Source organism: Takifugu flavidus, chromosome 11 (assembly GCF_003711565.1).
Source record: "Takifugu flavidus isolate HTHZ2018 chromosome 11, ASM371156v2, whole genome shotgun sequence".
NCBI classification, from domain to species: Eukaryota; Metazoa; Chordata; class Actinopteri; order Tetraodontiformes; family Tetraodontidae; genus Takifugu; species Takifugu flavidus.
In genome coordinates this window covers 9,270,341-9,298,150 of record NC_079530.1, presented here as the reverse complement: position 1 = coordinate 9,298,150, position 27,810 = coordinate 9,270,341, and the positions used below count along the sequence as shown (strand labels likewise).

At 42.5% G+C, this 27,810-nt stretch overlaps 5 protein-coding genes across 6 annotated transcripts; 3 read left to right on the top strand and 2 right to left on the bottom strand.

The window, feature by feature from the left end:
* The first annotated feature begins 182 nt into the window (after positions 1 to 182).
* Positions 183 to 2,685, top strand: vsx1 (visual system homeobox 1 homolog, chx10-like). The gene is made up of 5 exons (XM_057048305.1): positions 183 to 607; positions 1,000 to 1,075; positions 1,319 to 1,442; positions 1,840 to 2,035; positions 2,387 to 2,685. The coding sequence occupies exons 1-5, from the start codon at positions 202 to 204 to the stop codon at positions 2,683 to 2,685; spliced, it is 1,101 nt and encodes a 366-aa protein (XP_056904285.1). The 5' UTR covers positions 183 to 201.
* Positions 2,686 to 5,597: 2,912 nt separating this feature from the next.
* acss1 (acyl-CoA synthetase short chain family member 1) lies at positions 5,598 to 14,979 on the top strand. The gene is made up of 14 exons (XM_057047123.1): positions 5,598 to 6,222; positions 7,453 to 7,549; positions 7,889 to 8,088; positions 9,174 to 9,349; positions 9,414 to 9,566; positions 10,601 to 10,748; positions 10,872 to 11,009; positions 11,221 to 11,313; positions 12,052 to 12,164; positions 12,832 to 12,958; positions 13,028 to 13,155; positions 13,431 to 13,494; positions 13,687 to 13,808; positions 13,889 to 14,979. Exons 1-14 carry the CDS (start codon positions 5,880 to 5,882, stop codon positions 14,060 to 14,062), a joined length of 2,076 nt encoding a protein of 691 aa, XP_056903103.1. The 5' UTR covers positions 5,598 to 5,879; the 3' UTR covers positions 14,063 to 14,979.
* Positions 14,980 to 15,380: 401 nt separating this feature from the next.
* Positions 15,381 to 19,208, top strand: apmap (adipocyte plasma membrane associated protein). The gene is made up of 9 exons (XM_057047124.1): positions 15,381 to 15,546; positions 16,193 to 16,309; positions 16,602 to 16,717; positions 16,792 to 16,884; positions 17,171 to 17,287; positions 17,362 to 17,536; positions 17,685 to 17,819; positions 18,270 to 18,462; positions 18,640 to 19,208. The coding sequence occupies exons 1-9, from the start codon at positions 15,455 to 15,457 to the stop codon at positions 18,847 to 18,849; spliced, it is 1,248 nt and encodes a 415-aa protein (XP_056903104.1). The 5' UTR covers positions 15,381 to 15,454; the 3' UTR covers positions 18,850 to 19,208.
* Positions 19,209 to 19,677: 469 nt separating this feature from the next.
* On the bottom strand, positions 19,678 to 21,657 carry LOC130533584 (cystatin-F). The gene is made up of 4 exons (XM_057047127.1): positions 20,983 to 21,657; positions 20,110 to 20,291; positions 19,911 to 20,030; positions 19,678 to 19,829 (listed from the first exon to the last, which is right to left on the bottom strand). Exons 1-4 carry the CDS (start codon positions 21,020 to 21,022, stop codon positions 19,749 to 19,751), a joined length of 423 nt encoding a protein of 140 aa, XP_056903107.1. The 5' UTR covers positions 21,023 to 21,657; the 3' UTR covers positions 19,678 to 19,748.
* Positions 21,658 to 21,807: 150 nt separating this feature from the next.
* On the bottom strand, positions 21,808 to 26,617 carry LOC130533582 (synapse differentiation-inducing gene protein 1). Of its 2 annotated transcripts, none has more exons than XM_057047125.1 (4): positions 26,386 to 26,617; positions 25,083 to 25,663; positions 24,383 to 24,520; positions 21,808 to 22,963 (listed from the first exon to the last, which is right to left on the bottom strand). In XM_057047125.1, exons 2-4 carry the CDS (start codon positions 25,599 to 25,601, stop codon positions 22,805 to 22,807), a joined length of 816 nt encoding a protein of 271 aa, XP_056903105.1. In that variant the 5' UTR covers positions 25,602 to 25,663; positions 26,386 to 26,617; the 3' UTR covers positions 21,808 to 22,804. The 2 variants fall into 2 exon arrangements, with proteins under 2 accessions (XP_056903105.1, XP_056903106.1); XM_057047126.1 differs by lacking the exon at positions 26,386 to 26,617 and adding an exon at positions 25,980 to 26,345.
* Positions 26,618 to 27,810: the final 1,193 nt, after the last annotated feature.

Genomic DNA, 27,810 nt, shown 5'->3' with positions numbered 1-27,810 from the left:
TGAACTGAAAGAAAATTGGTGGTAATTAATCCCCCGGACGAGGAGAAATTAACCACGCCCCCATCCCAGATCTCACTGTTGATTGGCTCCCGCCACGACACCCAGCAGACCCGGGACAGATAAATTGAACGTGCCCGGAAACCTCTAAGTCTGAGCATCCTCATCCACATCATCATCATCACCTTCCTCAGTGACAGAACCATGACGGCTCGGGACGACCTCACTGAGGAGAAACCCAAAGTTAAGATGTTGTCCCCCGGCTACGGGATTGACAAGTCTCGCCTCCACGGCTCCGGATTCCGATCCAAAGGTTTCGCTATCACGGACCTGCTGGGTCTGGAGTCTGACCTTCAGGCGAGGCAGCAACCTGGTGGTGGCTCGGGTTCAGTGGCGGTATCCGCGGCGGACCCGCAGGTGCCCGCGGGTCTGGGAGGGTTCTCCTTTCCAGGCGGGTCTCTGCCGCTCGGTCTCGGGTTCCTGTGCAGCTTGGCAGCACAACAGCCAGCCGGGTCACCGTGTTTCCTGCCAGGGCACCTGCCGCTGCTTCAGGCCAGAACCGACAGCCACTATCTGCAGAACCTGGAGGCTCAGCGGGACCAGTACTCCGGTATGACGCAGACCACCTTTTGTTGTGGTCCGAAACGGTGACCCGTAACCGCCCCTGAAATAAGCATCCTAATGATTGTAACTTTTTAATGATTCTAATTACTAGTATGCTTCATAAAAATGTTGTTATTAAATGATTAATTTGTTATTAATACAGAACTTTGAAATTCTAAACAAAGCCTAATAATTTTAGTCTTTAGAAATCACGTTATTGCGCATAAAACTATATAATTATGGCTTTGATTGTGTATTATAGGAAAATATTTCGTTTTTGTTAATTATTTAAAAATGTATAAGTCTCTTTGCATCATTTTCCCGCGCGCGCTTTTATGCTGATTGGACAGATTGCTGATTGATCGATGATCTTGACCGAGTGTTTGGTTGATGTTGCAGATGAAGAGTGTCTGTCTGACCGCAACGACTCCAAAAGCTCCGCAAACTCCCAGAAGAGGAAGAAGAGGAGACACAGGTGAGGAAGAACACCTGTTGTTTAATTCTTAGAACAACATCAACAGCTTACTCAAGAAAAACCCACCGTAAAAGCAGAAAATGTCATTTCCGATCACTTTGCACGTTATAAATACGATTTTTGTCTCTATCAAAATTAGAATTTATCCCTATTAATAAATGCATTTTATTTAAATGTTTTAAAGAAAATTTTGAAAGATTTTTGGTTCCGGGTGTACTCATGCTTTATGTTGTGGTCATGCAGGACAGTATTCACGTCCCATCAGCTGGAGGAGCTGGAGAAGGCCTTCCAGGAGGCGCACTATCCTGACGTGTACGCGCGGGAGATGCTCGCCATGAAAACAGAGCTACCTGAGGACAGAATACAGGTGACACCATCATTGTTCCATCACTGCTGATCAGCAATAGTCAGAATAATCTCAACATCGTAGTATAATTTTTAGGATTAAAAAACGAATCCATCAAAGTATTTTTAAAAGTAGAACGTTTGTTAAAACTTATGTAACCTAATTTCTAAAAAATATATTTGTAACTGATTTTTAGGTCAAAATTTCAGTTAAAAAATGTTTGCTATTTTTTTCTTTTATTTAAAATATGTTTTGTCAGGTTTTAAATATATCCATATTTTTAAAATATATTTAGCAACCAATCTAAAGTCTTTAATTTTTGCCGATTTAGGGCGTTTCATTTATTTGTCGTCAGGTTTTGAATATTTTTGATCTTCCCTCCAGGTCGGTTTTTGAATGTTTTTGATATTTCTTCCAGGTTTGGTTCCAAAACCGACGAGCAAAGTGGCGAAAGCGCGAGAAGTGCTGGGGCCGCAGCAGCGTCATGGCCGAGTACGGCCTGTACGGGGCCATGGTGCGACACTCCATCCCGCTGCCGGAGTCCATCCTCAACTCCGCCAAGAACGGCATGATGGGATCCTGCGCCCCCTGGCTGCTCGGTGAGCCGCATGCACGTCAGTGCCACACGCACACACACACGCACGCACACACAACAGCAAACATGTTAAAAGATTATCACAAGTTAAAGCTAAATGGTCTTGATTTTCTGTGGTTGCCTCAAATTTGTGCTTAATACTATAATTATGTTTAACTTAGCAAAAACATTTAAACACCTTTTGACATTTAGTCCCAACAATGACTTTTACTAGAAGTACAGTTAATAACAGACACATAATATATATAAGTCAGCAAAGAGCACATAAATTGATATATGTTTAGTCTGTTTCCACATTGTTTTTGCTGTATCATTGCAAAGATAAAGCTCGATGATGCAGACTGAACTGAGTGTCCGTCTCTTCACGCAGGGATGCACAAAAAGTCGTTAGAAATGTCCAAGAAGTGTTTGAGCCCTTCCGAGTCGGACCCGACCCGCTGTAATCCTTTCTGTGGCACCTCGGAACGATGCGGTCGCAGCGAGGCCCAGGAGGTGGAGCCCGAGGAGGAGCGGCTCCTGGAAATGGAGGAAGAGGAGGACGTGGATGAGGAGGTGGCCATCGACCTGTCCAGCTCCTCCAAGCAGCAGCACCCGGAGACAGGATCTTCTGTTAACCTCACGCACTCCCCACATCGGCAGAGTGGGGGCGAGTCAGATGAACAAAGTTGAACCTTGGGGGGGGGGTCGAAAAATGACTGAAGACAGTGGCACTTTGATGAAATGCAGTGGGTCAAGAAGGTTGATGGGTTCATTCAGGGATGACAGAAACAGCCAACCAATGAACAGAAATAATAACATTTATCTCCGTCTGTATATTAGTGTGAGTCTGTGAGGAAATGTTAGCCTAATTTTCTATGTGAACATATGATCTGATGCTATGAAATGTTTCTGCACTACACAAATTTCAAACCCTCATCTTGATTGAGCATTAGCATCGTTATAGAGCTGCTATGCTAAAGAATGTGGATTCCAATTTACAATGACAATAACACTATATTGAACACATAATGTAAATAAGCCCTTGCCATTCGTATAACTACATAAAATTCGAACATCTAATAATTATGATAATATTAAGCTGAAAATTATGTTATTGATTGCAAGAGTGACATTTATTGATGATGGTAATGATTTCTCCAATATGATGGAAACATGCTTCCTCAGCATTGTTGCTGCTGTTGTTCAAAGACTTTTCTGGAGAATGTAGATAAATTCCATTTCTGTCTGCGTTTTGTTGCTGGAATTCACTGAGAATAATCGTCATCCTTGATGAGAAACAAAGAGAGTAGCTGATGTTTATTGTTTCTTTTGTGTGTTTGGTAATTTCACTGTTACTGTTCAGATGTATGTAAATTAATGTAATTTAAAAACTATTTCAAAAATTCCTTTTATTATTATTAGGTACAGAATGGTGAATAAAAACAAAGTATTTTTGGAATCACTCGAGTATTGATTTTGAGTATTCAACACAACATAGACCTGGCATTTTATAATGGAACGACAAATTTAATTTTTAAATTAATTTTTGACAAGGTTCAAACCTCACCATAAGCAGAAAATATTTCTGAAATGTGAGAGAAACAAATAAAACTTGCATCATGGTTTTGAGAATTTATCATTAAATTCATTTGAAATGATAACAAAAATAAAGACTGTTTTAGTATATGGCAAAAGGGATGGATGGAAGAATCAGCCTCCAGTTATCTAGAAAAGAAAATATGTCAAACCTATATATGTCTTTTATTATCACATCTTCCTAATAGAGAGGTAATTTTCTTTTTTCCTTTTGTATTTTAATTGGAGCTTGTATATATCAAGTATAATTTATATTATTTTTTAATTTGAATATTATAATTATTAATATTTTTCAGGAGAGCGGCGGAACTTCGTCACGAACTACGTCACTTCCTGCAAACGCGTGAGCCGCTTAAAACCATGAGCTTTGATTAAACTAGCAAGCGTCTAATTTAAGGATAACTTCTGTTCGGGTTAATGTTGCTTGAGTCTTAACTGATCCTTAGTTGTAGTACTCTGACAAAGGCATGACTGGTGGTCATTCTTCTGGTAGAGAAAGTGACGGAAAAACGTCTCTTGGAAACCACGGAATGCTAACTGCTAACTAGCTATCAAACACTTCCGGTGATTTGCAGGAGGTTGTGACAAGGTAGTGCTGCAAAATGTCTGACGATTCACTTATTGATCTGGATGGTTTATTTACTTTGTTGATGAATTTACCCAGTTTACACCTGCATTTTTCCATCCCATCCCCGAGTTACATCTGTGAACGAGGCTTCACACAGGCTGGTAACTTGCGTAGTCACCAGGCGATACACAGCAGCAAGCAACAACTCTGTTCCATCTGTGGAAAGACATACCACTGTCTGTAGAATCATGTCATCAGAAGACATGTCCAATGTTTACTGAGTTTACTGCCACAGGCAGCATTCTCACCTGCCAGTTCTGTGGGGAAAAAGTTCCCTAACCAATCATAGTTTAGGGTTCAACTGTGAAGTCACAAGGGTGAGAAGCCGCCCCACTGTGACGTCTGTGGAAAAGCTACCATTTGAAGGATCTCTGACCACTGCTACACCCAGAGCAACAAGGAACGATACTACTGGATGTTGTGCACCACCAGCTTCCTGCAGCACAGCTGCGAGATGCTGTGACTATAACAAACACTTCTTCCTCCTCGCTGCCTCCCTCAAGCCCAACCTGAATACCAGACCTCACCTGAAGCAGGTGCAGCAGAAGCATACTAATGCTAGTGACCTCAGAATACCCACAATTAGCTTGAAACCATTAGCAAAGCATTGTAAGTCTTATCTGACCATTCAATCAGGATTGATTTTTAACCTCCAACTTTGCTCTGGGTTCAGTTTGCTTAGCATTGATAAATTCCTGGCCGCAGGATGTTTGAATTAGCTAAACAGCAGATTATCATAGTATTGTTAAAGGTGATTAAATCAATCGCACCAACTCGTAGATGGATTACATCATGTAATCTAACAGATCTCAGAGGTCACATAAACATCACAGGAAAAAATCGACTGCCTGCCCAGCTGCCAATTCCAGATGCAGCTGTATGAATTAATCAGCTTAAAGGATAAAATTTAATAAATCAAAAATGCTGTTTTTGCGGATGCTCAATCTTATTTTGACAAGGTATTTTGTTTTTCAACAGAGATGTTTTGATTTTATGTATCATTCAGGCAAGAAACATTTTAAGAATTTTCTCCACCTTGTATTTCTTGTCTTCCTCCTTCCTCTTATTGTTTTATTTTCAGTAGTAATATATTGTTTTCAGACGGGTGCAAATTATGAGCTAACCTACAGGGGGCAGGATGTCTGTACAGCTGTGTTTAAAACCAGAGGAAGTTAATATTTACTGTTGATCTCTTGCTTCACATACAATAAGATAACAAGACGATTGGAACTTCCAACAGCAAAAGGTCACAACTCTAAACACACTAAAGCCATTCTAAACTGGATTATATGTACAAAAAATTGGTTAAAACTCTGTTTAAATCAAACTGAATGAAATTTGATCAACGTGTGATTGACATTTTTATTCTCTACGTAATATTATGAAATATTTAACAATAAATATCTTGCATTCAAATGCAAATAATCCCGATGGTAACTTATAACTGATGTTAAACTATGAATAAGTGTACAAAAGGAAACTAGATTTCAGTTATTTTCACTTTCTCACTTCTTGAAAAACGAGTCATGAGGTTCCTGGGGTCACGTGACTTTTGGTCAAAGATGTGTCGGTGAAGGTCCAGAGGGGATCACCTGCGCACACCTGAGAAAGAAAGAGACTCGAGTCAGTCTGTCAGTCTTCGGGATCAGCAGGATTCAACATGACTGTCTCCCACAGTTGCCTGAGGACCCGGACCCTGTCCCGAGTCCTGTTCCAGACCTCCTTCAGCCGACGCGGAAGTCTGGCTGCCTTTAAGATCCGGACCGATACGGTACCACAGCGATGTCTGACCACCCTTCCTTCACCGGGATATTGGAATTCCGAGTTGTCCCGGCTGTCCCACGGGGACCTATATCGGCTCTCAGTCACGGAGCCGGACCGGTTCTGGGGCGCTGCCGCCACCGACAAGCTCCGCTGGATAGAACCTTTCCACCGGGTCCGGGACTGCGACCTGAGCAGCGGGAAGATCAGCTGGTTCCAGGGAGGGAAGCTGAACGTGTCCGGTGAAAAACTCTCACGACAATACAACTAATCATTTGACAGTTCCTTAACCGATATTCAATAACAAGTGATTTGCTGATAAAGATGAACAGAACAGCCGTTTACCGTCAACAGATTTACGCAGGTTTTAATGAGAGAAATGTGTGACAGGAGGTAAATAAGGTTTATAATGCAACAGGTACTAATTAGTGTGAAAAGGGCTTCATCAACAGAGTAAATAATTAAGTGTTTATTATTTTAAATTTATGTAGTGATCTGAATCGGTGACTAGATAAATGAAAGGAATTAAAAATGCAAATGTTTTGAGAAAAGTGTTGAAAGTAAGCGGCAGAAAGGAAATCCTGTAAAATAAACCGTTAAGAGGTCAAGCGCGCGACAAGCTGGGTTGGGCGCGAGACTGACGTCAGCAAAACGAAACCGGAAGTGTCAGGGGGAAAAGTGACGTCGGTCAGAGTTCAAAACGTTCACTAAAAACATGTAATTGATCTGTTGCCATGTAGATTTATCAGGTGATTATAAATGCGGGAGAATAACCAGTAAATGCTGCGGTGCCGCGTCTTTATCCGCTGGTTTGTTGCCGTTTTTGTGTGTATGAGTAATCCAATAATGTTTCAATAACGACAGCTGGATGATTTGTATTGTATGTGTATATTGATGTGACAGCAGAGGATTTTGTTTCCTGTAAATTATTTTGTAAATCTGTTGCATGAGACACAAACAGGATCTTAAACCCATTTTAGGATTAATTTGAAATCGGTTTTTGTAAGAATTGTGTCTCAACAACACACATGTCACCACGTGTACTGCACAACACACCAAAAACTGTAAGAAAAATCACTCCTATCATCATTTTCCACTCAACATTACAACACAAACTAAGCCAAAACACAAAAAAGACAGGCAAATAGATCATTTATGTGTTGTGCACTGTAAATTACGTAAATATGGATTTGAATAACTGCCAATCATTAAAAAATGTACATCAATCATATAAATAACGGGGAAATTTGCCGCTAAAAATGTTTAAACACTGTTGAATTTGGATTCACCAGTGACCCTCTATTGACAAAACTGATTTTGAATTTTGGGAAATGGTGGATCCTGAAATAAAAGTGAAATAAAATTAAACGCATGAGCTGGATATAGCTGCACATGCACGTACTGGCAGTATATATGTTAATGGAATGATTTCATTTGATAGATGTGGTGACTCTTCATTTTGTGTCCGTTAGTAAACTGCCTCGATGTTCACGTTGAGAAACATCCAGACCGAGTGGCGTTGATCTGGGAGAAAGATGAACCTGGTACTGAGGAGAAGGTCACCTACAGGTAAGAAAATGATTATTCTTAAAGGAAATCACATGTGTTCACCTACTATAGATGATCTTTATCTTATCATCATTCTGTTTGACATTTCTCAATTCTCCCTGGTTGCAGATGATACACTTCTTTTATCTTATCTTATCTTATCATGTCTGAGTATCCCTTACAGTTACATCAGTAATGTAAGAGAATGTGTATTTTAACTGCCTCAAGCTAACAAAAACCAGAAGGTGATGTCACAGTGATACGCTCTGCATGATAGTGATAATTTCTTGGCGTGAAAATGATGGTGATAATAACAATAAAGATAACAACGCCATCTTTTCCCTGCTTTCTGTCCAACAGAGAGCTGCTGGAGACAACCTGTCGTCTTGCTAACACCCTCAAGAGCCACGGTATCAAAAAAGGGGACACAGTGGCCATTTACATGCCAGTGTCGCCGTTAGCAGTGGCAGCCCTGTTAGCCTGTGCGCGGATTGGTGCAGTACATACGGTGGTTTTTGCTGGCTTCAGCTCCGAGGCTCTTGCAGGGAGGATCCAGGACGGTAAATTTAGGTTTCAAAATGCTTTAAAGTTGCAGTTTGTTTTCTTGACATTTTGTTTAATCACTTGTTCGCCTAAAACACAAGACTGCTATCACCTCTACAGGACGAAAATGGTATCACAAGAGAGCGTGAGCTGCGTTAGCTGATTAACATCTTTAATTCCCTGTCACTCTTTTTGTTGAAAACCTTACCCAGAACTATCAATGTTTAGAGAAAAGGTAGGGACATATCTAACAACTGATAACTCCTTCAATATGTCACATTTACAAGTTGGAATTGTGCGATTACAGCACTTATATGAATGTTTTTGTTGCAATTCAAGTAAAACAGGCATTTAGCCTGAAGCCTGAACATTTGCTGTCAAGTTCATCACTCGGCTGTGTTTTGGAAACATTCACTGCCGTCAGACACAAACATGGTGTTTCCATGGTTACTGATCTGCACCCAAGCTGAATGGGACTTTCACTCCTCCATGTCCCAGTAAAACCACTCGATTTATTCTCTCTGTCCCACTATAATCAGTCCATTTAACCTCTTTATTTCCACCATAACAACTACATTTATTGTCTATTTCCTGGTATATTCACTCCAGTTGATCCTCTCTGTCCCAATATAACCAGTCCACTAGTCTCCTCTGTCCCAGAATAATAGTTAATTTACCTCTATGTCCAAGTAGAACCAGTCCAAGTGTCCCATCTACCACAGTGTAACTCATCCATTTGTCCACATAGCATATCCAGTTCATTTGTCCCTCTGTCCCTGTATAACCAGTATCTGTCCCAGTATCGGCCATGAATATGCATCGCATGCTTATGAAAACAGGATGTCATGTTTTATTACTGAATTGTGAATATCTGCTTTTACTGCAGCTTTAACGAGTTCAAAGGTTTGTTAAAGGAATGTTACCATGGCAACCAAAACAGCCACAAGAGGTGTCATAATGAGAGGAGTGTTATTTTAAGCATTCCATCTTTTAGGTTAATTTAATAGAAAGTAGTAAAAGGTGTGTGTTTTTGGGTGAATGTAGCATGTTGGTGCTAGCATTCAGCTGGGTTGGTGACATGAGACCTTTCCTTGTGTTGCAGCTAAATGTAAGGCTGTGATCACCTGTAACGAGGGTGTGAGGGGGGGTCGCCTCATCCCCCTGAAGGCCACCGTGGATGCCGCTCTCAAGAGTTGCCCGACCGTTCGCCACGTTTTTGTTTCTCAGAGGACAGAGAAACAGTGCATGATGGGAGAGATGGACGTCCCCCTGGAGGAGGTGAGAGGTCAAACTCCTCTGGGAACTCTTCTCTTCTAACTCCTACTTATGGTGTGTATTTCAGGTGATGTGTCGTCAGTCTGCCGTGTGTGCTGCAGAACCTCTGGACAGTGAAGATCTCCTCTTTCTCCTCTACACCTCAGGAAGTACAGGGAAACCTAAAGGGATCGTCCACACACAAGCTGGGTACCTGCTGTACACATCACTGACACATCAGGTACACGCACACACCCAAACACACACATACACATAGTTTTCTGTTAAAGTTTAAATGAGAATGTGAGGACAAGGACGGGTGGCTAAACAATGAGCCGAACAAAAACACTGCTGTTTGTTCCCAGAGGGATGGCAAGGACGCGGCCCTGAGGCCAAATCTGGCCCCAAAAGCTTTAAATTAGCTTTTCTCCAGTTTGACAAGCAATAGCATCTGTTTTCTGTGTGTATGTTTGTGTGTGTGTCGAGGTCCAGGGTTGACTTGATGTTTATGATAACTATGTAAAAATCATAATAACATAATGCCTCCCATCGCTGCCAAATATTTATCAGTGGTAATTTCTAAAGCAGCTTAACCTTCCAAGTGTGTGTGTGTGTGTGTGTTTGTGTATGTGAAAGAGAGTTTGTGCGCATCTCATTTGGCAAACTCGTTTGGATGAAACAACAGAACAAAAGCTGCTTTGAGTGAAAAAGACAAGAAGCAATGGGTCAGTGCCAGGCCGACAGAGAGACGGATCCAGAAAGAGGGAGGGAGAGAGTTGGTGTTGCTGAGCTCCTCACGTGATCACATCAACCATTTTGTGGCACTGACATCAGGCTGAATACTGAAACTTTAATATCAGTCTGGACAATCACCGTGTACTGTGATTGCTGCTGTACTTACTACTTCGACTAGTAGTCTGATTAGTGTTTTAATTACTACTTTGAAAACTTATTAGTACAGCACTTTAGTTACCACTATGACTATTACTGTTGTTTCTACTGTTATTACTTGTGTAAGAAGTGCTGTGGTTAATCATCAATACTGTGATTATTATTGTGTGGCACTGTGATGTAAGGTCTGTGCAGTTTTAGTCTCTGCTGTGTATTCAGCATCGCAGCCTGGGGACTCTTGCACAAAAATTCCCTCGTCGGTGTCGAGAAAGTATAAAACATCAGATCGTATCAGTTGTATTTCTCTGGGGCAGTACTGATGGAATTGGCTACTTTTTCATCGGGTCTCTCTATAACAGTCTGATCATGCTGCGATTTCAACAGTACGTCTTTGATTACCGGGACGGCGACGTGTTCGGCTGTGTAGCGGACATCGGCTGGATCACAGGACACAGCTATGTGGTGTATGGCCCGCTGTGCAACGGCGCCACCACTGTCCTCTTTGAGAGCACACCTGTGTACCCCAACCCAGGTGAGATCTGTGTCAGGGACCTGCTTCATGCTGCTACTCCCTGGAGACCTTTGATACCTGACACGGGAACAGAGAATGTTCACTGACTCTCATCTCTTTTTGTGTATATCTGTGTGTGTTCAGGTAGGTATTGGGAAATGGTGGAGCGTCTTAGGATCAATCAGTTCTATGGCGCTCCGACAGCTCTGCGTCTTCTGCTGAAGTATGACGAGCAGTGGGTGAAGAAATATGACCGCTCGTCTCTGCAGACACTGGGATCAGGTAACATAAACACACACGCATAGAGAACAGCGTTACAATCACAATGACCTCTTGACCTTTTGCAGGACTGACCTCTATGCTGGAATAATCAGGGGATTGAATATTAATTTTTAATGACCTGCTCTCTCTTTGGGTTGAACCATAACACAGTGTGTGTGTGTGTGTGTGTGTGTGTGTGTGTGTGTGTGTGTGTGTGTGTGTGTGTGTACAGTGGGAGAGCCCATTAACCACGAGGCCTGGCACTGGTTCCACAGTGTGGTTGGAGAGGGGCGGTGCCCTCTAGTGGACACGTGGTGGCAGACAGGTGAGTCACATGAGCAACGGAAGCCAGTAGTAAAGTTCACGCAGCTTCACTTTAGAGAAAATATTGTAATTTCCCTCCAGCTACATTAAGACTTTAACACTATGTTACGGCAGTTTTACTGCCTGTAAAATAAACACATTATTTGTACTTACAGTAAGTATTCCATCAGGTTATTGGACCCAATCAAAGAAACGTGGCAGGAATGACCAGAACCTGCTATTTCCTTGTCTTGTTTGTGCTGATAAGTGTTGATCCGAATGTAAGTCGGTCTGATTCTGGACCTTCAACCCTAATTTGAGTGATTAGAACATCTGCAGTGGGAGAAAATGAATTAAGATCAAATCCTCCACACGCTCTCCAGGATCACTGACATCACAGTATCTGTGACCTAATTCCTCGACAATCATTCGCTGTGTGTGTGTGTGTGTGTGTAGTTTTATAAACCAGACTTTAAACTCCATGACAGCTGCTTCTTCTTCTTAAAAGGGAGAAAATCCCCAATAAATTAAGAAATTAAAGGAAATTAAAACTGCTTGTAGGAGTGAAACCGAATGTCCCCTAGTGGCAGCTGCCGGCATCTGCAATTTACGTCGCTTTAAATCCTGTTGTTGAACCTATATATATATTCTAACAACATAAAAGCTTTAAATATCCCAGTAAAAAATATTAGTGAGTTGCTCCTAAATGCAGCACTGCACTGACCCCCTAAACCTGGTTAAATATCTGCGGCCTCCACAGAGACGGGAGGCATCTGCATTGCCCCGCGTCCTGCAGAGGAAGGCGCTCCCATCCACCCAACCATGGCCATGAGGCCCTTCTTCGGGATCCAGGTGGCTCTAATGGGAGAGAAGGTGAGCTGACCTGATCTTGACCATGGACTAACAAGCTAAAGCTAACACCTCTGACTCAGGTCACTTTCTTGGATTGCTTGATTCTGTGAATTTGAGGATCTGCCTGTGTTTTCACTGTTGTCCTGTCTGTTTCTGATGCTGGTTAATCTCTGCGCCTCATTAACTGTGAGACAGAAGAGGTTGAGCGAGCCTTGAAGTCTCTCTCTCTCTCTTTAATCTTTCATTAATCAGCAGCATCTGTTTGCTCTGAGCAACAGATTTCAAGCTGCGTTAAAGATCATTGTCCCGCTCCTCAAATTAATTAACGTGTCCTCGCTCAGTTGAAGAAGAGTAATCTTCATTATTCAAGGATTCTCTTCATCACTGTTCCTGATTCTACTTAGATTACATTAGATCAGATTAGACCTCCTTCAGTTTACATTTTGTACTCAGTGGAGCTCGAGGTCTCTTAAATCCTCTCATACTGAGTAAACTGATGAACCCGTTGTCGTGGTGATAGATTTAGTGTGAACCATTTAACAGTGATCTAAATCCAAACATGAAACAGCTGATTTACAGAAACACTAAAAACCCCACAACACCATGAAGTATTTAGAGTACTGTGAAGTACTGATAATGTACTGATTATTTATTTGTGTTATTTGAATTGTTTTCTTGTGGTTTTCAGGGGGAAAGGCTAAATGCTAACTCAGTTAGCGGTGCTCTGTGCATCAGTCAGCCATGGCCCGGGATGGCCCGCAGTATCTACGGCGACCACCAGCGATTTGTTAACACTTATTTCAAACCGTATCCAGGTCAGTGAAGATCAGTTACTGAGGGATTGTGTTAGTTCCTGCAGTCATTGAACTTATAGTCTCTCTCAGGATGTTATTTCACTGGCGATGGAGCATACCGCTCTGAAGACGGGTACTACCAGATAACCGGACGGATGGATGATATCATCAATGTCAGCGGTCATCGTCTTGGTACAGCAGAGATAGAGGATGCACTGGTGAGAGCACACACAGTGTAGCATCCATTAGAGTCACATATTTATTTATTGCACTTTTGGTCAGAAAATACACTAATAAAAGTTGGATACTGTACTAGTAAAATAAAATTTTAGGGAAAAAAAGGATTATCATAGTAAAGTAGCAGGAAAGAGCTCAGGTATCAACATGAGTTAGTCAACTCATGTTGATACCTGAGCTCTTTCCTGCTACTTATGTTTCTATGAGATGAATTGTTGTTGAATTGTTGAGATGAATTGTTGTTGTCATGATCTAGGATGAACATCCAGCTGTTCCAGAAACAGCTGTAGTTGGATTTCCTCATGAGATCAAAGGAGAAGGTAACTGAAAACATACATTATCCTCTTCTGCTGTGTTCTTTATCCCCATTTTTGTAATGAGTGTTTGCTACTCCAGTTTCGGGTTGTGCAGCATTATTGTCAGAAAAGCAACAGGGAATTTTGACTTCCTGGGCTATTACGCCCCCTGCTGGTGTGAGACGATACTTACGCTGTATTTCGTGTTTGTTCCAGTACCTTTTGCCTTTGTGGTTTTAAAGGACGGCTTCATCGACAGCCCCACAGCTGTCCTTCAGGAGCTCAAAGACCTTGTTGCGACGAAGATTGCCAAATATGCTGTACCTGAGCATTTTTTGGTGAGGCCCCGCCCACCTGTCACTCACCTGACCATCCCCTTCAGCACTAAGCTATTATTTCCCCATGCGTTGTGTCTTAGGTGGTGAAGCGGCTGCCAAAGACCCGGTCTGGAAAAATCATGAGGCGGATTCTTAGGAAGGTTGCCACAGGGACAAGAGACCTTGGTGATGTGTCAACTTTAGATGACCCAACTGTTGTCAAAGAGATAATTAAGGCACATGAGCAGTACATGAAGCAGCAAGGAGAGAAGTAAGAAGAAGCCACCACAGCCCCAGGGTCAGCCTAGTTCCTCGGGTAGACCAGTCCAGAGATCAACATCAGTACACATCACCACTAAATTACAAACAGATAACTTGGGAAGTTGCACACTCAGTCTGTTACCCATAATCCTCCGTTACGCTCTGCCTTAAGTAAAACATCAAATGGTTTGAAGTCAGCTCAGACTCTTAGATCATCTAAAGATCATCTAAAGAGCATCTAAAGGCTCAGCATGTGAAAATTTCCTCAAAAAGTAACAGGTTTTACATTTCTTGCCAGCAGAGAGTGCCTGACTTCTTTATTTTTAAAAATTATATATTTGTTAGTTTTATTTCTGCATCCAGGTTTACTGTTTTGCAGTTATTTAGTAGAAGCAATGAGATGACGTCGAGCTGAAGAGATACAAACTCATAAAGATGCTCTTTCTGTTGATCACTCTTTTTTTGATTAAATGAAGTTCCGTTTTTCTCTTGTTTCTCGTCTTGATCCTCGTCACTTTCTTCTGTTCATGCATTCCATGCTAATATAACCCCGGTGGTTCTGCCCTGTTTCCAGTCTCTATGGCATAGAGTCTATGCTAAGCTTACCCATTTTTCTCTCACTACTTTATATTCTAAAATAGATTTGTTAGCTGATGGTTTTAGCATGAAGATGAACTCGACTTCATGAAAACTGTTATTTTTAAGACATTTTATTGATTTTCTGAATCTGTGGGAGGAATTTATAGTGTTATTGAAATCACCTTTTCTCTATAAAACATTCTTTTTGGACATTTTGGTTGCATACAATATGTCGTAATCCCTTCCCTTGATTTATTACATGAACATGCTTTCAACATTTTCAAATTTAATTAATAATTGAAATCATTTAGTGAATGTTTATCAAACTGAAATAAACTTTTAACAACCAGAATGTGTCTGTATTGAAAACGGACAAATTTCACCAAAATCTAAAACAGTCAACAACAAAAAATGATCTGTATTCTGAGTGCTTTAGTTATTATTATCATTATTTCCCTCCCCATTTTCATTTAAATGATTCACTTTTTAGATGATGAAAATACATCAGAAACCTACTCTTATAACTCTTATAAAGACTTATAAATAACACAAAATAATAACACTTCAGAATAACGAGTAATACAAAGACTGTGGCGAGGTTGTGTTGTTTCTTGGCGAGCTAACGTTATGAACTCCAGGTCAATAGGTGGCAATAATGTTGCGAACCGCCATTGAAACCTGAAGAAGAAGAAGAAGAAGAAAGCGAAGAAGAAGAAGAGGACGCGAATAACGGAAGTTGTGTGACGTCATCGCATAGGGTTGGGGGCGGGGTCGAGTGTCAGTGAGTCTCTGGGTGTAACTGAACAGGGAACCGAACCGGTCCGAGCATGAATGAGACGGACGGACTCCGACTCCGGCGGTCGAACAGACCTCAGATTATCACCGATGAGTTGCCAGACCGGAGACACAAAAGCTCCGGGTAAGAACCGGAACATGGATCACGTTCTGACCCACATCCCCTTCTACCGCATATTAAGTTAAGTGAAGCGGGACGTTCCCGCATTGCATTTTGATGAGATCTTAGGTCATGTGGCCCTCCAAATAATTCAGCAAAGGGTGCCGGCTCCGAACACAAGTGCAGTAGATCACCCGAACCGGTTCTGTTAGAACCTTGACTGATCTGAAACTGGCGTTGAGGAAGTATTCGTTCACGTCTGTATTCCATTAAAGTTCACCAAATTAAATAAATTGGACACTATCATACTGCTGTCCGTCTTATCGAATTTTTGTAATGAACCAGAAATGTGTAAAAAAAATAAATAAAAAAATGTCCGACCCAGCTCAAAAGGACGTTTAACATTGAACCCTGAACTCGTTTTTTCCAGTATGTTTGCGTTCGCAATAGCAAATTCTGCAACACACTCTCGTCATTTAGTCTCAAATTAACATTAAGGCTTTCAACATGAATCATTTTTTCATCTGAAGAACAGACTTTTAATGCATTTACCTCATATTCCACCCGCAAAGTCAACTTATATGTTAATTTTATTGACTTCTACCCTATTTTAACAGGAGTTTACACACAACAAAGTGTGGACTGAGTGCATGTTTGTGTGTTATTTCAGCACCTACAGTGGAAAAGTGTTCAAGGTGACGTTTCTCTCGCTGGGATGCTTCCTGTTGCTTCCTCTCTTGGTAATCATCCTCATCCTGGAATCTCCCATCCATCCAGAGGCTTTCAGGTGAGCCTTCACTTCTCAGTGTTTTATAATATTGAAAATTCACATATTTTATTTCTACTATAATTATAACCATATTATTTATTCTCTCTTTTTTGTGTATCCAAAATAGCTAAAAGCAGAGCTCCTCCTGTGAAATGAACTGTGAAGTTTTATATTTACACTACTAATAACTGTCATGAAGTCACCCTCATTCATGGTCATTTTCAGAACGACAGACAGATATTTATGTTTTGACTTTGACTGTTGCCATTTCCTTTGGAAAAGAAAATCGTGAAACGTATTTGTTTTGCAGCCTGAAGGAGCCGCCGTTGATGCAGGGCTGCTGGGAACCGAACCTAAAGCTCCGGGAGGCCGAGCGCATGTTTGAAGATCAGGTTATTGGGCCAGAGTCGATTGCCAACATCGGAGGTCCAGCATCACTGTCCAGGTGTAGTTTCACTTCTGATCGTCCTGTTGAAACTGACAGATATTTGTGTCGGCAGATGTTTTGTTCTCGGGAACAGCTGACGGGAAGATTGTGAAGTTCGTCGGACGAAGAATTCATACAGTGACTAAACTTGGAAAACCACCCTGTGGTGAGAAAACATGCATGAATTTGCTTATTTTACTGGGCTGAGTTGAGGTGACTTTTGGCTTGCTGGTTTTTATGTTATCTTGTTTTTATGTTATCTTGTTTTTATGTTATCTTGTCAAATGTCACTGGGGTCTTGCTTGCTTTCATTTGTGTGTTAGTCTGTAGCGGTTGCTGGCAACAGTTGGATGTCGCCATTTGTTTCGACATAAACCGCTGAACATTGTGACCTGCCAGAGTCGATAATGTTTTTCAGTGAAGGTGAAATAAAATTGTCTCTTTTTTGGCAGGATCCAGAGAAGAAGAACCCAACTGTGGGAGGCCGTTAGGAATCCGCCTTGGGCCCAACGGTACCCTGTTTGTGGCCGATGCCTACCTAGGTGTGTTTGAGGTTAACCCTACCACAGGTGAGTCAGGCTCTGGTGAAATGCTGCCCCCTGTCGTCCTGGAGTTTCTGAGTACGTTTGCTCTCTGTGTGTAGGCGAGGCCACCAGGTTGGTGGCAGGAGGTCAGGTGGTCGCAGGAAGACAACTGTCCTTTATCAACGACCTGGCGGTGACTCAGGATGGAAAGAAGTTGTATTTCACTTCCTCCAGCAGTAGGTGGCAGCGCAGAGACTACATGCACCTTATCATGGAGGCCACAGCAGATGGACGGTACGAAGGACAGGCTGACGCAGCTTTATGTTAGAAAGTGAAGCAGCCACAGCAGCATTTAGTCAAACTGACAAACACAAAAAGATTGGCTTTACATCAAAAAAAGAGTTAAATATTAAAAACCTCTTGCTGTTCTATTTTCTGCCAGCGTGTTGGAATACAACATTGAGACCAGAGAACTGTCAGTGGTGATGGAGAACCTTCGATTTCCAAATGGGATCCAGCTGCTGCCAGATGAGGAGTCGGTGCTGGTGGCTGAGACCACCATGGCCCGCATCCGCAGGTGACTCCTCCATTTATTTACCTTCCCCAGCTGTGCAGGGTTGTTAAAGCTGCAACACTCGTCTTTGGTTTGATCTCTCGGTGATTCTGGTCCCTCCACTTTTTGTCTGCAGAGCAATCACGATGCAGCTTCACTGAGAAACATGTCAGAGATATTGGCCTGTGTTACCATGGAAACAAGCCACCATTCTTTTATTAGGCTAATGACCTTGCGTGTGTGTGCTCGCGTTTTGTGGCTTTGTGGTCTTGTTGAAGTCAAGAAACAGACCTTCAATAATAATAAAAAGCGAATATTCACCCACTGAACGTATCACTCGAGATCCATCGGATCTCTGTTCCACCTCCTGGTTGACGACTGTACCTTCCTTGTGTCGCCAATGTCCTGACATAGATATCAGTGGTTGAAGCTGTCCCAGCCTTTCCCTGTTTTATTCTGATCCATCTCTGTCAGAGTCCACGTTGCGGGCCTGAACAAAGGCGGGATGGAAACATTTATCGACAATCTACCCGGGTTCCCCGATAATATTCGGCCCAGCTCGAGCGGAGGTTACTGGGTGGCCATGTCTGCCGTGAGGCCCAACCCTGGCTTCTCCATGCTGGACTTCCTGTCCCAGAGACCCTGGATCAAAAAACTCATCTTCAAGGTAAAAGAGTGAGGGAGGGTCGAGACCTGAACTGGTCTCTTCACAGAAAACCACTCAGTTTCTTCAGGTTTGTCAGTAATTCCGCTTTCTTATTTTGAAGTTTGACCAGATTCCCAACACAGCGTGAACTTCCTGTTTATTTCCTTCCGTTCCTCACATTCTCTTGGTTCTCCACAGCTTTTCAGTCAAGAGGTGCTGATGAAGTTCGTTCCTCGCTACAGTTTGGTGGCAGAGGTGCACGACGGCGGCATCTGCACCCGCAGTTTCCACGACCCCAACGGTCTGGTGGCAGCCTACGTCAGCGAGGCCCACGAGCACGATGGGAGTCTGTACATCGGTTCCTTCCGCTCGCCGTACATCGCCAGACTGGACCTGAACAGGGTCTAACTATTACTGATCTATTGACTTGTCTCCATGAAATGTCAGGTCAGATTATTAAAACAGGTTTGATAAATTTATTGTTTGATCATTTCATCTGATTATTGCAGCTTTTTGGTCATCCATTTCAGTATTTTTGTATTTTTATAGACAAAATTGCTGTTCGAGTTGTGGTTTTGTAATTAGTGTAAATAAAAGTGTTTTGCTATTTCTAATTCACAGGGCCTGTCACATCAGCTAGCTAAACAGTTCAGAAAAGTCTTTTGTTTTAATTTTTTTTAAACATTTCATCAACATCTGATATTCCAGAATCAGACTTCTGCATTATCTCCTTATGACAGAATCTGTAAATAAAAAAAACTAAAGCACATGTGACCAATTCTGACATTTGTTCTGCACCCACATTAACATGTTCAGAATTTGAGCACATTATTATTATTCAGTAGACTGATGCCAGTTTATTATAATTGTAATTTGTGACAATTACACACATTTTATTACCGGTAATCGCCCTGATCAAACGTGAAGGTTGAGAATATGGAGGTGCACTTCGCCTTCCTCACCAGTAGGCGGCCTCAACTGCAGTCAAGAGATCGGGTCATTAAAGTTGCATGCGCAGTAACCCCCAACCATCTTGTCGGTGATTAGCTGACCCTGGTTTGTTGTTCCCCTGGTGTATTTTGGGCATTTATGACTTTTTCACAGTGTATCCGGGGGCAGGCATCTATCTGCTTAATGAGCGATGCCAACCATTTAAGATAAAGAAGAAATCACTTTGCAGGATCACATAGTGCACCTTTAAATATGGAAATGGATCGAGTGAAACCGCACCAAAGGTGGCTTATTTTGAATATATTTGATGTTACACAGAACGGACGGGTGAGGAGATACAGGTATGCAGGGCCAACTCAGGATTTGCATGATAAGACCTTGACATGACAGATGTTCTTCCAGGGAATCAGCCAGGCCTCAAAGTGGCACTGAAGTGTCTGCAGCACAACAGGAAGTAGTCACTTTCACATTAAGGCTCTTCCTGCCTAAACTGATCTCGATCAACTGCGCCGACCCACCTGACGCAGGGGGCCTTCGGGCTGAAAGTCACATGTGGACAGGTCTGTGTGGACTTGTTTTTTCCGACAGACAGTTCGGGAAATCTGAAAATCGACGAAGTACTTGATGCCTTTAACGATCTGAACAAGACAAACACTGCCATTAACATCCATGAGGACAGTTGTGATGATGATGATGATGACGATGATGATGTCATACCTGTTGCTGCGCTGTGATGATGGCGGATGGTTTAAAGAGGAAGGCGTCGTTGGACTGGTTGTTGTACATGCAGGTGGCGTTGTGGAGGATCACCTTCAGGTTGACATCATCCTTGCTGATGTTGACCGGTGCTCCAGGTATGTATTGGCCGTTGTGGCGACCTGCCAGCACCAACACCACATCTGCAGAGAGAATACAAACAAACAAAAGCAATGAGGAATATTGTTGATTCGAAAAAACAGAAATTAACTTGATCAGTGACGAATGGGCCAACCCGATCCATGTGATCCATCTTAACAGATCTCAGGTGAAATGAACAGATCTTATGTCATTTTAGTTCTTACAGCTGAAAGAACTGAAAGCAGGTAGTCACATTTATCTGTTTATAATGGAGCTAGAAAAACCAGTTGCGCAATGCTGGTCTATTTTTGTTGTGCTCTACTGCCGCAGCAGCGAGCTAGGCTAAAAGCCGTGGAAGATAATATAACTAATATTGCTGTTGTTATCAACAGTACATTTATGTTTCTCCCCCCAAAAGATGATCTGCTTTTTTATTTTTTGATTGAAATGTTTCTCATTTTTTGAGCGCTTCAGTTTCTCAAGTTAGCTTCACATCCTGAAAGTCTTCCAGGAAGCTTTTCAGAGGAAAACGTTGGATCAAAACTGGTGATTTTCTCTTTAAAGATCTGACATTAAAAAACTGTACGTAAATAAACCCAGAAAAAGCAGCAGTTCTCATTAAAACCTGATGAAATAAAACAAACTATGTGCACAGAACTGAACAGAAAGTTTCCAGAACATTAGTACGTTGCAGTATCAGATCAATTTAAACAGATCTTAAACAATGTTAAAAAATATTCAGGAGGTTTTTACCTATCAGAGCGACGAACAGCAGCGCTTCCATTCCCATCATGCAGCGTTTCCTGTCACAGTAACCATACTGCTGTGTTCACACTCTCACAGTCATTTCTTCACATGCTGCTGTGGCTTGTTTCTGCATGTGACATCACTTCCTGTCAGTCCAAAACTTCCCTGCATGTGCAAGAGTGCCTCAGGCATGTCGCCAAATCTATTTACCCACTGTCACTCTTTTTGTCTGCACAAATTTCTTAGAGTGCTTCAAATTTCATTTACCCAGAAGTTACTCTCCTTTTTCAAATTTCTAATTTGCATCACTTTATTTGTATTAGAAAAGACACATAGCCTGAGGCTAACTCAAACACAAAGCACACCCAGTCATCATAGAGATGTTTGAACTCCATTTAAAAGACCTGCAAATCCGTTGCTTTTGTCATTTTTTTGTCAACCCAAGATGCTTTGGGGCAAACAGGCAAGTTAGATATTGGGACTGATTAAGGCAGTCATCACAAAAAAAAGCTTCCTCGTGGGAGATGTCATGAAAATAAATCCAGAGATAAATTCAGGTTCATCTCATTCGATCCGAATAGAACCTGGACCAGAAAGATGAAAGAGAAAAGTATGCAGAAAGAAAGGAAGAGCTGATGGTCCAGATCAGGAAGATTCTTCAATCACAGAGTCAGATAACTGATGCCAACCTCAGTGGAGCTGCAGGAGGACGCTCCCAACCTGCTGATCTTCACGGACTCTCTGGGCTTCATCACGCAGAACTTCCCAAGACTGACCTCTTGCAGGTGGATCATCATGAAATTCATGACCGGTAAATGTCAACGTCCGAACTTTGGGCTGATCATAAATAGTTTTATTTTAGATCCACTGAGATTTTAGAGATGGTTTAATTATACTAAATGAAATTAGACAAAAAATAAGCACATAAAACTGGAATAAAGTCACTAATGCAATTATGTCCACAGCATAGATGTTTGAAGTCATTTAAAGTGAGAAGAAGATGTGTCCTAAAATGTTCACAAGTTTATTAAATGTACACGTGTGACACCACCACTCAGGTGATGATAATGATGATAGTTCGCAGCCCTTTAGCCCGGTTTGTTCTGTTTGTTTGATGCCCGGTAAAAAAAGACAGAGAACCATACTCGACTCCTCAAACCAAAGTGTGTTTGTGAATCCTTGGAATTTAACTGTGACTGTAGTGTCCAGTAGGTCAGAAGACCCTGATTGGCTGACGTGTTATCTTAGCTTAGCATTGGGCTGGTTGTGATGAATGTGAGGAATGGCAATATTGAGAGCAATGACTCAAGCAAAGGTGGCTTTATGCCACTTTTCCGCACTGTTTCAACATGTAGCCAACAGAAAAAGGGGCGGGGCTTGTGACTGCAACCAACCAGCAGTGGGCATCTGGTGGTTTTAGCTTCACTTCAGTCCCACTAGTTCCTGTATTTGTTGTTCTCCTGGTGCTCCGTGGAGTTTGTTTTAATCACCCTGTTGCCACAGATGGCTGGGAACATGTATAAACTGGTCAGAATGTGGTGAAAACCAGAACCAGAACCCTTCTTTCAATAATCCAGTACATCAGTGTGATTTCAGAACATTTCTACAGCTCCAGCTACTCAAAATGAAATCAAAAATAGATTCCTTGAGAATAGAATCCTTTGGAATAGCACTGTTGAAAGGTTTCAGGCACCACTCATCCAGAAGCAGTCTGTTGAAGGATGACAGGTCTTTTTCCAGGTCGTCACGGAAACCCACACCTGAGAGCTGGCCTCCTGTGTAATGGTCACAGCCCCAGTGCCTGATGAGACCATCCAGGTCAGCAAGACTACCAGTGATGGTTCTTGGACAGGTAGGCAATGAGCGCTACGGCCACGCCCACATAGATACCTGTCCCAATGGTGATTGACAGCACGGCCAGGAAGAGAGCCCGCCTGGAGGTGGAGCTTGCCAGGTGGAAGTCGCCTTTCGACACCGCTTTGTTGGTCTAAGAGGGTGAAAAGAGGAAGACGAACAAGGTGTCAGAAACTTGCAGGCATGCTAACCGCCAGTTCTGTTAGTTGCTTCAGCTTGCTGGCATGAAGAGTTTCTTTGTTTATGGAAGAATTCAAAAGTCATTCGTCCAGAACTCGCAAGCAAACAAATATCTTTTTCAATGATGTCATGATCCCAGCGTGAAAGATTAAAAAAAAACCATCAAAGAAGAACATTTGTGCGTGTTATTTTGGAATGGTTTTGGTGTCTTTTGACAGAACAGAAACCTGCTGGAGCATGACGTGACAGAACAGACTGCATCACTGGTTCTGCTGCTGATGTTCTGGGTGATCTTCATGAAGATCTACATCACCTCCAGACATGCAGTGGAAGAGATGTAAAATCAGATTAACAAGACTGGGATGTCAATGTTTCCTGTTGTGAAGGTTCCAGACATGCATCAGAGGAGAAAAAATGAGATTAGAGAGCCGAAGAAGAACGTCAGTCTGTTTTTAATCAGTTTGAACAAGGCTGACGAAGATGCATGTGGAAGGACCTCCAACTCCAACCTTCACAGACCGTTCATTTAGATCGGAAAGATCAAAGTAGATCAGAGAAAATTGTTGCATTTTATTAAGAATAAACTTGAGATCTTGCTGTTAAGGATGCCAGCACTTATTCGTGAATGAACTCCAGAAAGGGAAATACCAAAATAATATCACAGGACCATCTAAAACAGATGTTTGTGTAATTCCTGCTGCGAATGAACACAAATTCCCTCTTATTTCTGTCAGATTATTGTGCTTGAATAATCCAAATGTAGCAGAACCAGGTTTCAGAACCATTCCCATCCTGGATTTAAATTTGCTCTTGTTTGGGTTTAGTCACCCTGTTTGGACTCATCTGTGCTGATGCCTCTGATTATGCTGCTGTTTGAATGTGGCTCCACATGTGAGGGACACGACACTCAAATCCAGACGGATCCAGAAGGCATCCTGACAGGAAGCCAACGCTGCAGACAGGAAGTGGCAAACACCAATATGACTCAGCTCCTCTCTGCTCCCAAAAAACTCTACACCTCCTCATGTTGCTGTTGCTTTTTACTGATGGATGTCAATGTGGGAAGCGTTGCTACTGACAACCAGCCTGTTCCTTTGAAGCTGTAGGTGTTAAGTTACCATGGAAACAGCACAGAGCACAGCTTCCAGCCTGAAACTCTGAGATTGTTGCAGCTGACTGAGAGGAGCCAAAATATTCAGGCTTTCTCCTTGTTAGCTGGTTTAAACATAGTGAAACCAACACTGGGACTCCAAACCGTCAAAACACTTTGAATATTGTCACAGAAGACATTGCTGTGTCCTGCACATGTGAAACAGCTCTGATCACTCCTGACGTGATGACTCGGGTGTGTCAAGTGTAGGTGTGTCCTCACCTCGTGTGACAGGTAGAAGGCGGCGATGCCGAGGGGCCAGAAGCAGCAGAGCATAGAGAAGACGCTGAGGCCCAGGTGATCTCTGGGAGGCATCAACAGAAAGGTGTCCTCACTCTCTGATTGGCTGGAGTACTCACTCTGAACACACAGGGGTCAGAATGAATCTCTGCTGCCTCATAACCGATCAGGTTCACATACTCATGAGTATTTTGGTTTCCTACTCGTAGAGAGTGCGCCACGCCAGCCACTTCATTGATGACTTCATTTAGATAGAACAAGTTACATTTACAGGTTGATTATTGTTGCTTTAATACCCTTCTTGTATTTTTCGACGATGATCAAAGCTGTTATCATGAAGTAGGACGGGGCATCAATCCCTCAGATTGGTGCAGATTACAGAGACCAGATTATTTCTAGACCTTAGTCAACAGCTAATCGTCTGGAAAGCTAATGGCTCTTTGACGCCAAATGTGTCATTAAGAGATGCAGTTTATTAATCTGGCTGCAACTGCTGGAAGAGGGGAATGATAACGATGATGATAACAGCCATGACCTCAATGATGATAAAGATGATGGTGTGTGCACTGACGGAGGTATGAGGAACAGCATCTATAGACAGATGCCTTGTTGCTCCTAACAGAGGCGCTCCATTTGCTGCATACAATCACATTCATCAGAATTCAGTCAGATGAAAACACACCTCGAGCTCCTGGAAGTCATCTTCATCATCAATGTCATAGGACAGCGTGCAAATCTTGGCTTCCTCTCCACAAAAGTCCAAAAACTTGCCATCTGTTAAGAGCAGGGTCTCCTTGGCAGAGCTGGAGGAATCTGGTCCCTCAATAAAGGTGGTCTCACAGCAATCTCCTCCTCCAACCTCCCCCCAGGCTTGGAGGACACTTTCTGGGCAGAGAAAGAAGCCCGGTGGAGGTCTGAGGCAGCGATCTGGCGATACATGATGAGGAAGGAGAGCGCTGGGGTTCAGGACCTGAGGAGCACCCCCTTCTCCTTTACTGGTCCTCTCCTGCTGGGCAGGGCCGTTTACCAACACCCGACTATGATACTGAGGAGCCGAGTAGACCAGGAGCAACGCTTTCTGAGGCTCTGCCCCCAACCTGTGGGTGTTAATGAGCCCATTCTGTCTGCAGACGTCTCCTCCTTCTCCTGCGAGTGAGGAGGAATTCCCAGTTTCTACTGGACTCTCCTCTTCTTCCTCCATCACTCCTCTGAAGGTGGATGCTCTCTCAGAGAGATTGAATGTCACAGGTCAAACATCGCTCACTAAAACAAAAACAGGAAAAATCATATCAATAAAAAAAAAATATATATATATATACTTGTGTGCTTATATACATGTGTCTATAAATATACAGTACATATATGACGGTATATATAATAACAGTAATTTCAGACTGAATAATCTTCCAACAGCCAACAAACCAAGAGGAAGCCTGCAGGTCACATGACTAGTAGTTTTAGCGTTAATGTCAAGTTAATCAAATTCATCGTCTTCATCTTCTGCTGACAAACTGATTAATTTCCCTCGGCCCAATCAAAAAATGACCATCAGTCGTTGTAGTGATTGAATACCAACTACCTGAAGAGGTCACAAAGAGGAACATGAGATTTGAAGACATGTTCGTTCTGCTGAATGAAAAAAAAGAATCCATCAGAGCTCAGTGGTCACAGCAAGCAAAAGCTCAGTGTCCATCAGCCTTTTATTATTATAACAGTACTCAGAGCTTAATGAACGAAAGATGAAGGTGGACAATCATCATTCCTCAGATGGATTTGTAGTGAAGCTCTGAAGTCAGTCTTTCGCGTTTTCTTTCGTAATAAAGACAATCCAAGATGGCCCACTTATGTTTACAGTCCGAACACGCACGCACGAACATTTACATATATTTTCTGGCACTCTGATAGCCAACACTGTTGGCGGTAATGACGTCACACTAAACGTGCCGTTTGGTCACAAGCAAAAACACACCCGTGTGCACACTCACCTCCCAAGGTGAGACGTGACACCCAAGATCAGAGACATCCAGGCTGAACACCGACCCTTCCTCCGTCTTTTGGCGCATGCCAACACAGAATGTCCTACTGTGAGGAGAGAGGAGAGGAGAGGAGAGGGGTGGCTGGACTGGTGTGTGTCTGTCCAGGGGAGCAGGATGATTGTCCCGCAGAGGCGAGGTGAAGAGGAGGGAGGAGAGAGAGTGAGTGAGAGAGAGAAAGCATGTGCACTGAATACAGAGAAGGTATTTGTGTGTGTGTGTGTGAGTGTGTGTGTGTGTGTGCACGGACGCACGCTTCATACCCATGGTCCTAAAGCCCCTCGGATACTTTAGATAATTCATGATTAAGCACTCTAGATCAATCATTAGATCAATCAAAATAATCACTCCGGATGAGTCTGTAGGAAAACCCTACAGGTTGAGATCCAATGACACCACTTGGGACGGTCAGGACAGGCCAGGCCCCCTGCATTTATTGGATCAGGCAGCAAAATAGTGGTCAGGATCTGGGAGACTAAAAAATTATGGACAGATTTTAATGACATTTTAAGGAAACAGTGATAATGGGCCATTGAAGTTTGGTAACGGATTCCGGGGGGACTTTTACCTTTGTTTGTCTTAAGCTCAAAGGGCATCTGCCTCAAGAAACACATCACAGATTTTGGTTCCACGTGTTCTACCTTCAGAGATGCTAGCCTGCATTCCTTCTTTGTAACAAGGGGTTATTTAAGTTACTGTTGCACCTCCATCACCACAGACCATTCTCCTTTGCCCTATCACTATAACAAGGCATTTTCTTCCACACAACCGCTGCTCACTGGCTATTTTGTCTTTTCCGACCTTTCTCTGTAATATGATAATATTTTTTCATTTAAGGAAGACAACTCAGCTCTCTCCAAAGTGCCTTAATTCTCTAATCAGTATCATAGTCCATAATCAATCAGCAATCTTTTCAATAAGGCTCATCCTCGAATACCAGATGAGTGATAAACAGAATCCAATCAACTCAATGAAAATATTCCAGTTGACTGGAGTATTTTGGGTGAGTATATACTGTCCAAGTCCTTTGTTTCTAGTCGTCTGTGTAGATTCTCAATCATCCAGGTCATTGTATCCAAGGTAGCTTCTTCAGTTCAGGACTGAAGAAGCCTTCTGGATAGAAGGCGAAACGTCTTCAAGAGAAGAAACCCAGTCCAGTTGACAGAGAAAACTACCTTGGATTTGTTTCTAGTCATTATTCATATTTTAATAAGGGATTGATTTATTACCACTAAATTAAAGTCAGCTTTATTTATCCTGTGTGAAAATACATGACATATCTGCATTTTCCATAATCTATCAGTGACACTCCGACCCAGCAGGTGGCGGTAGAGTAACGCAGGAAGTTTCCGACCATCTAAAACCTACGAAGAAGAA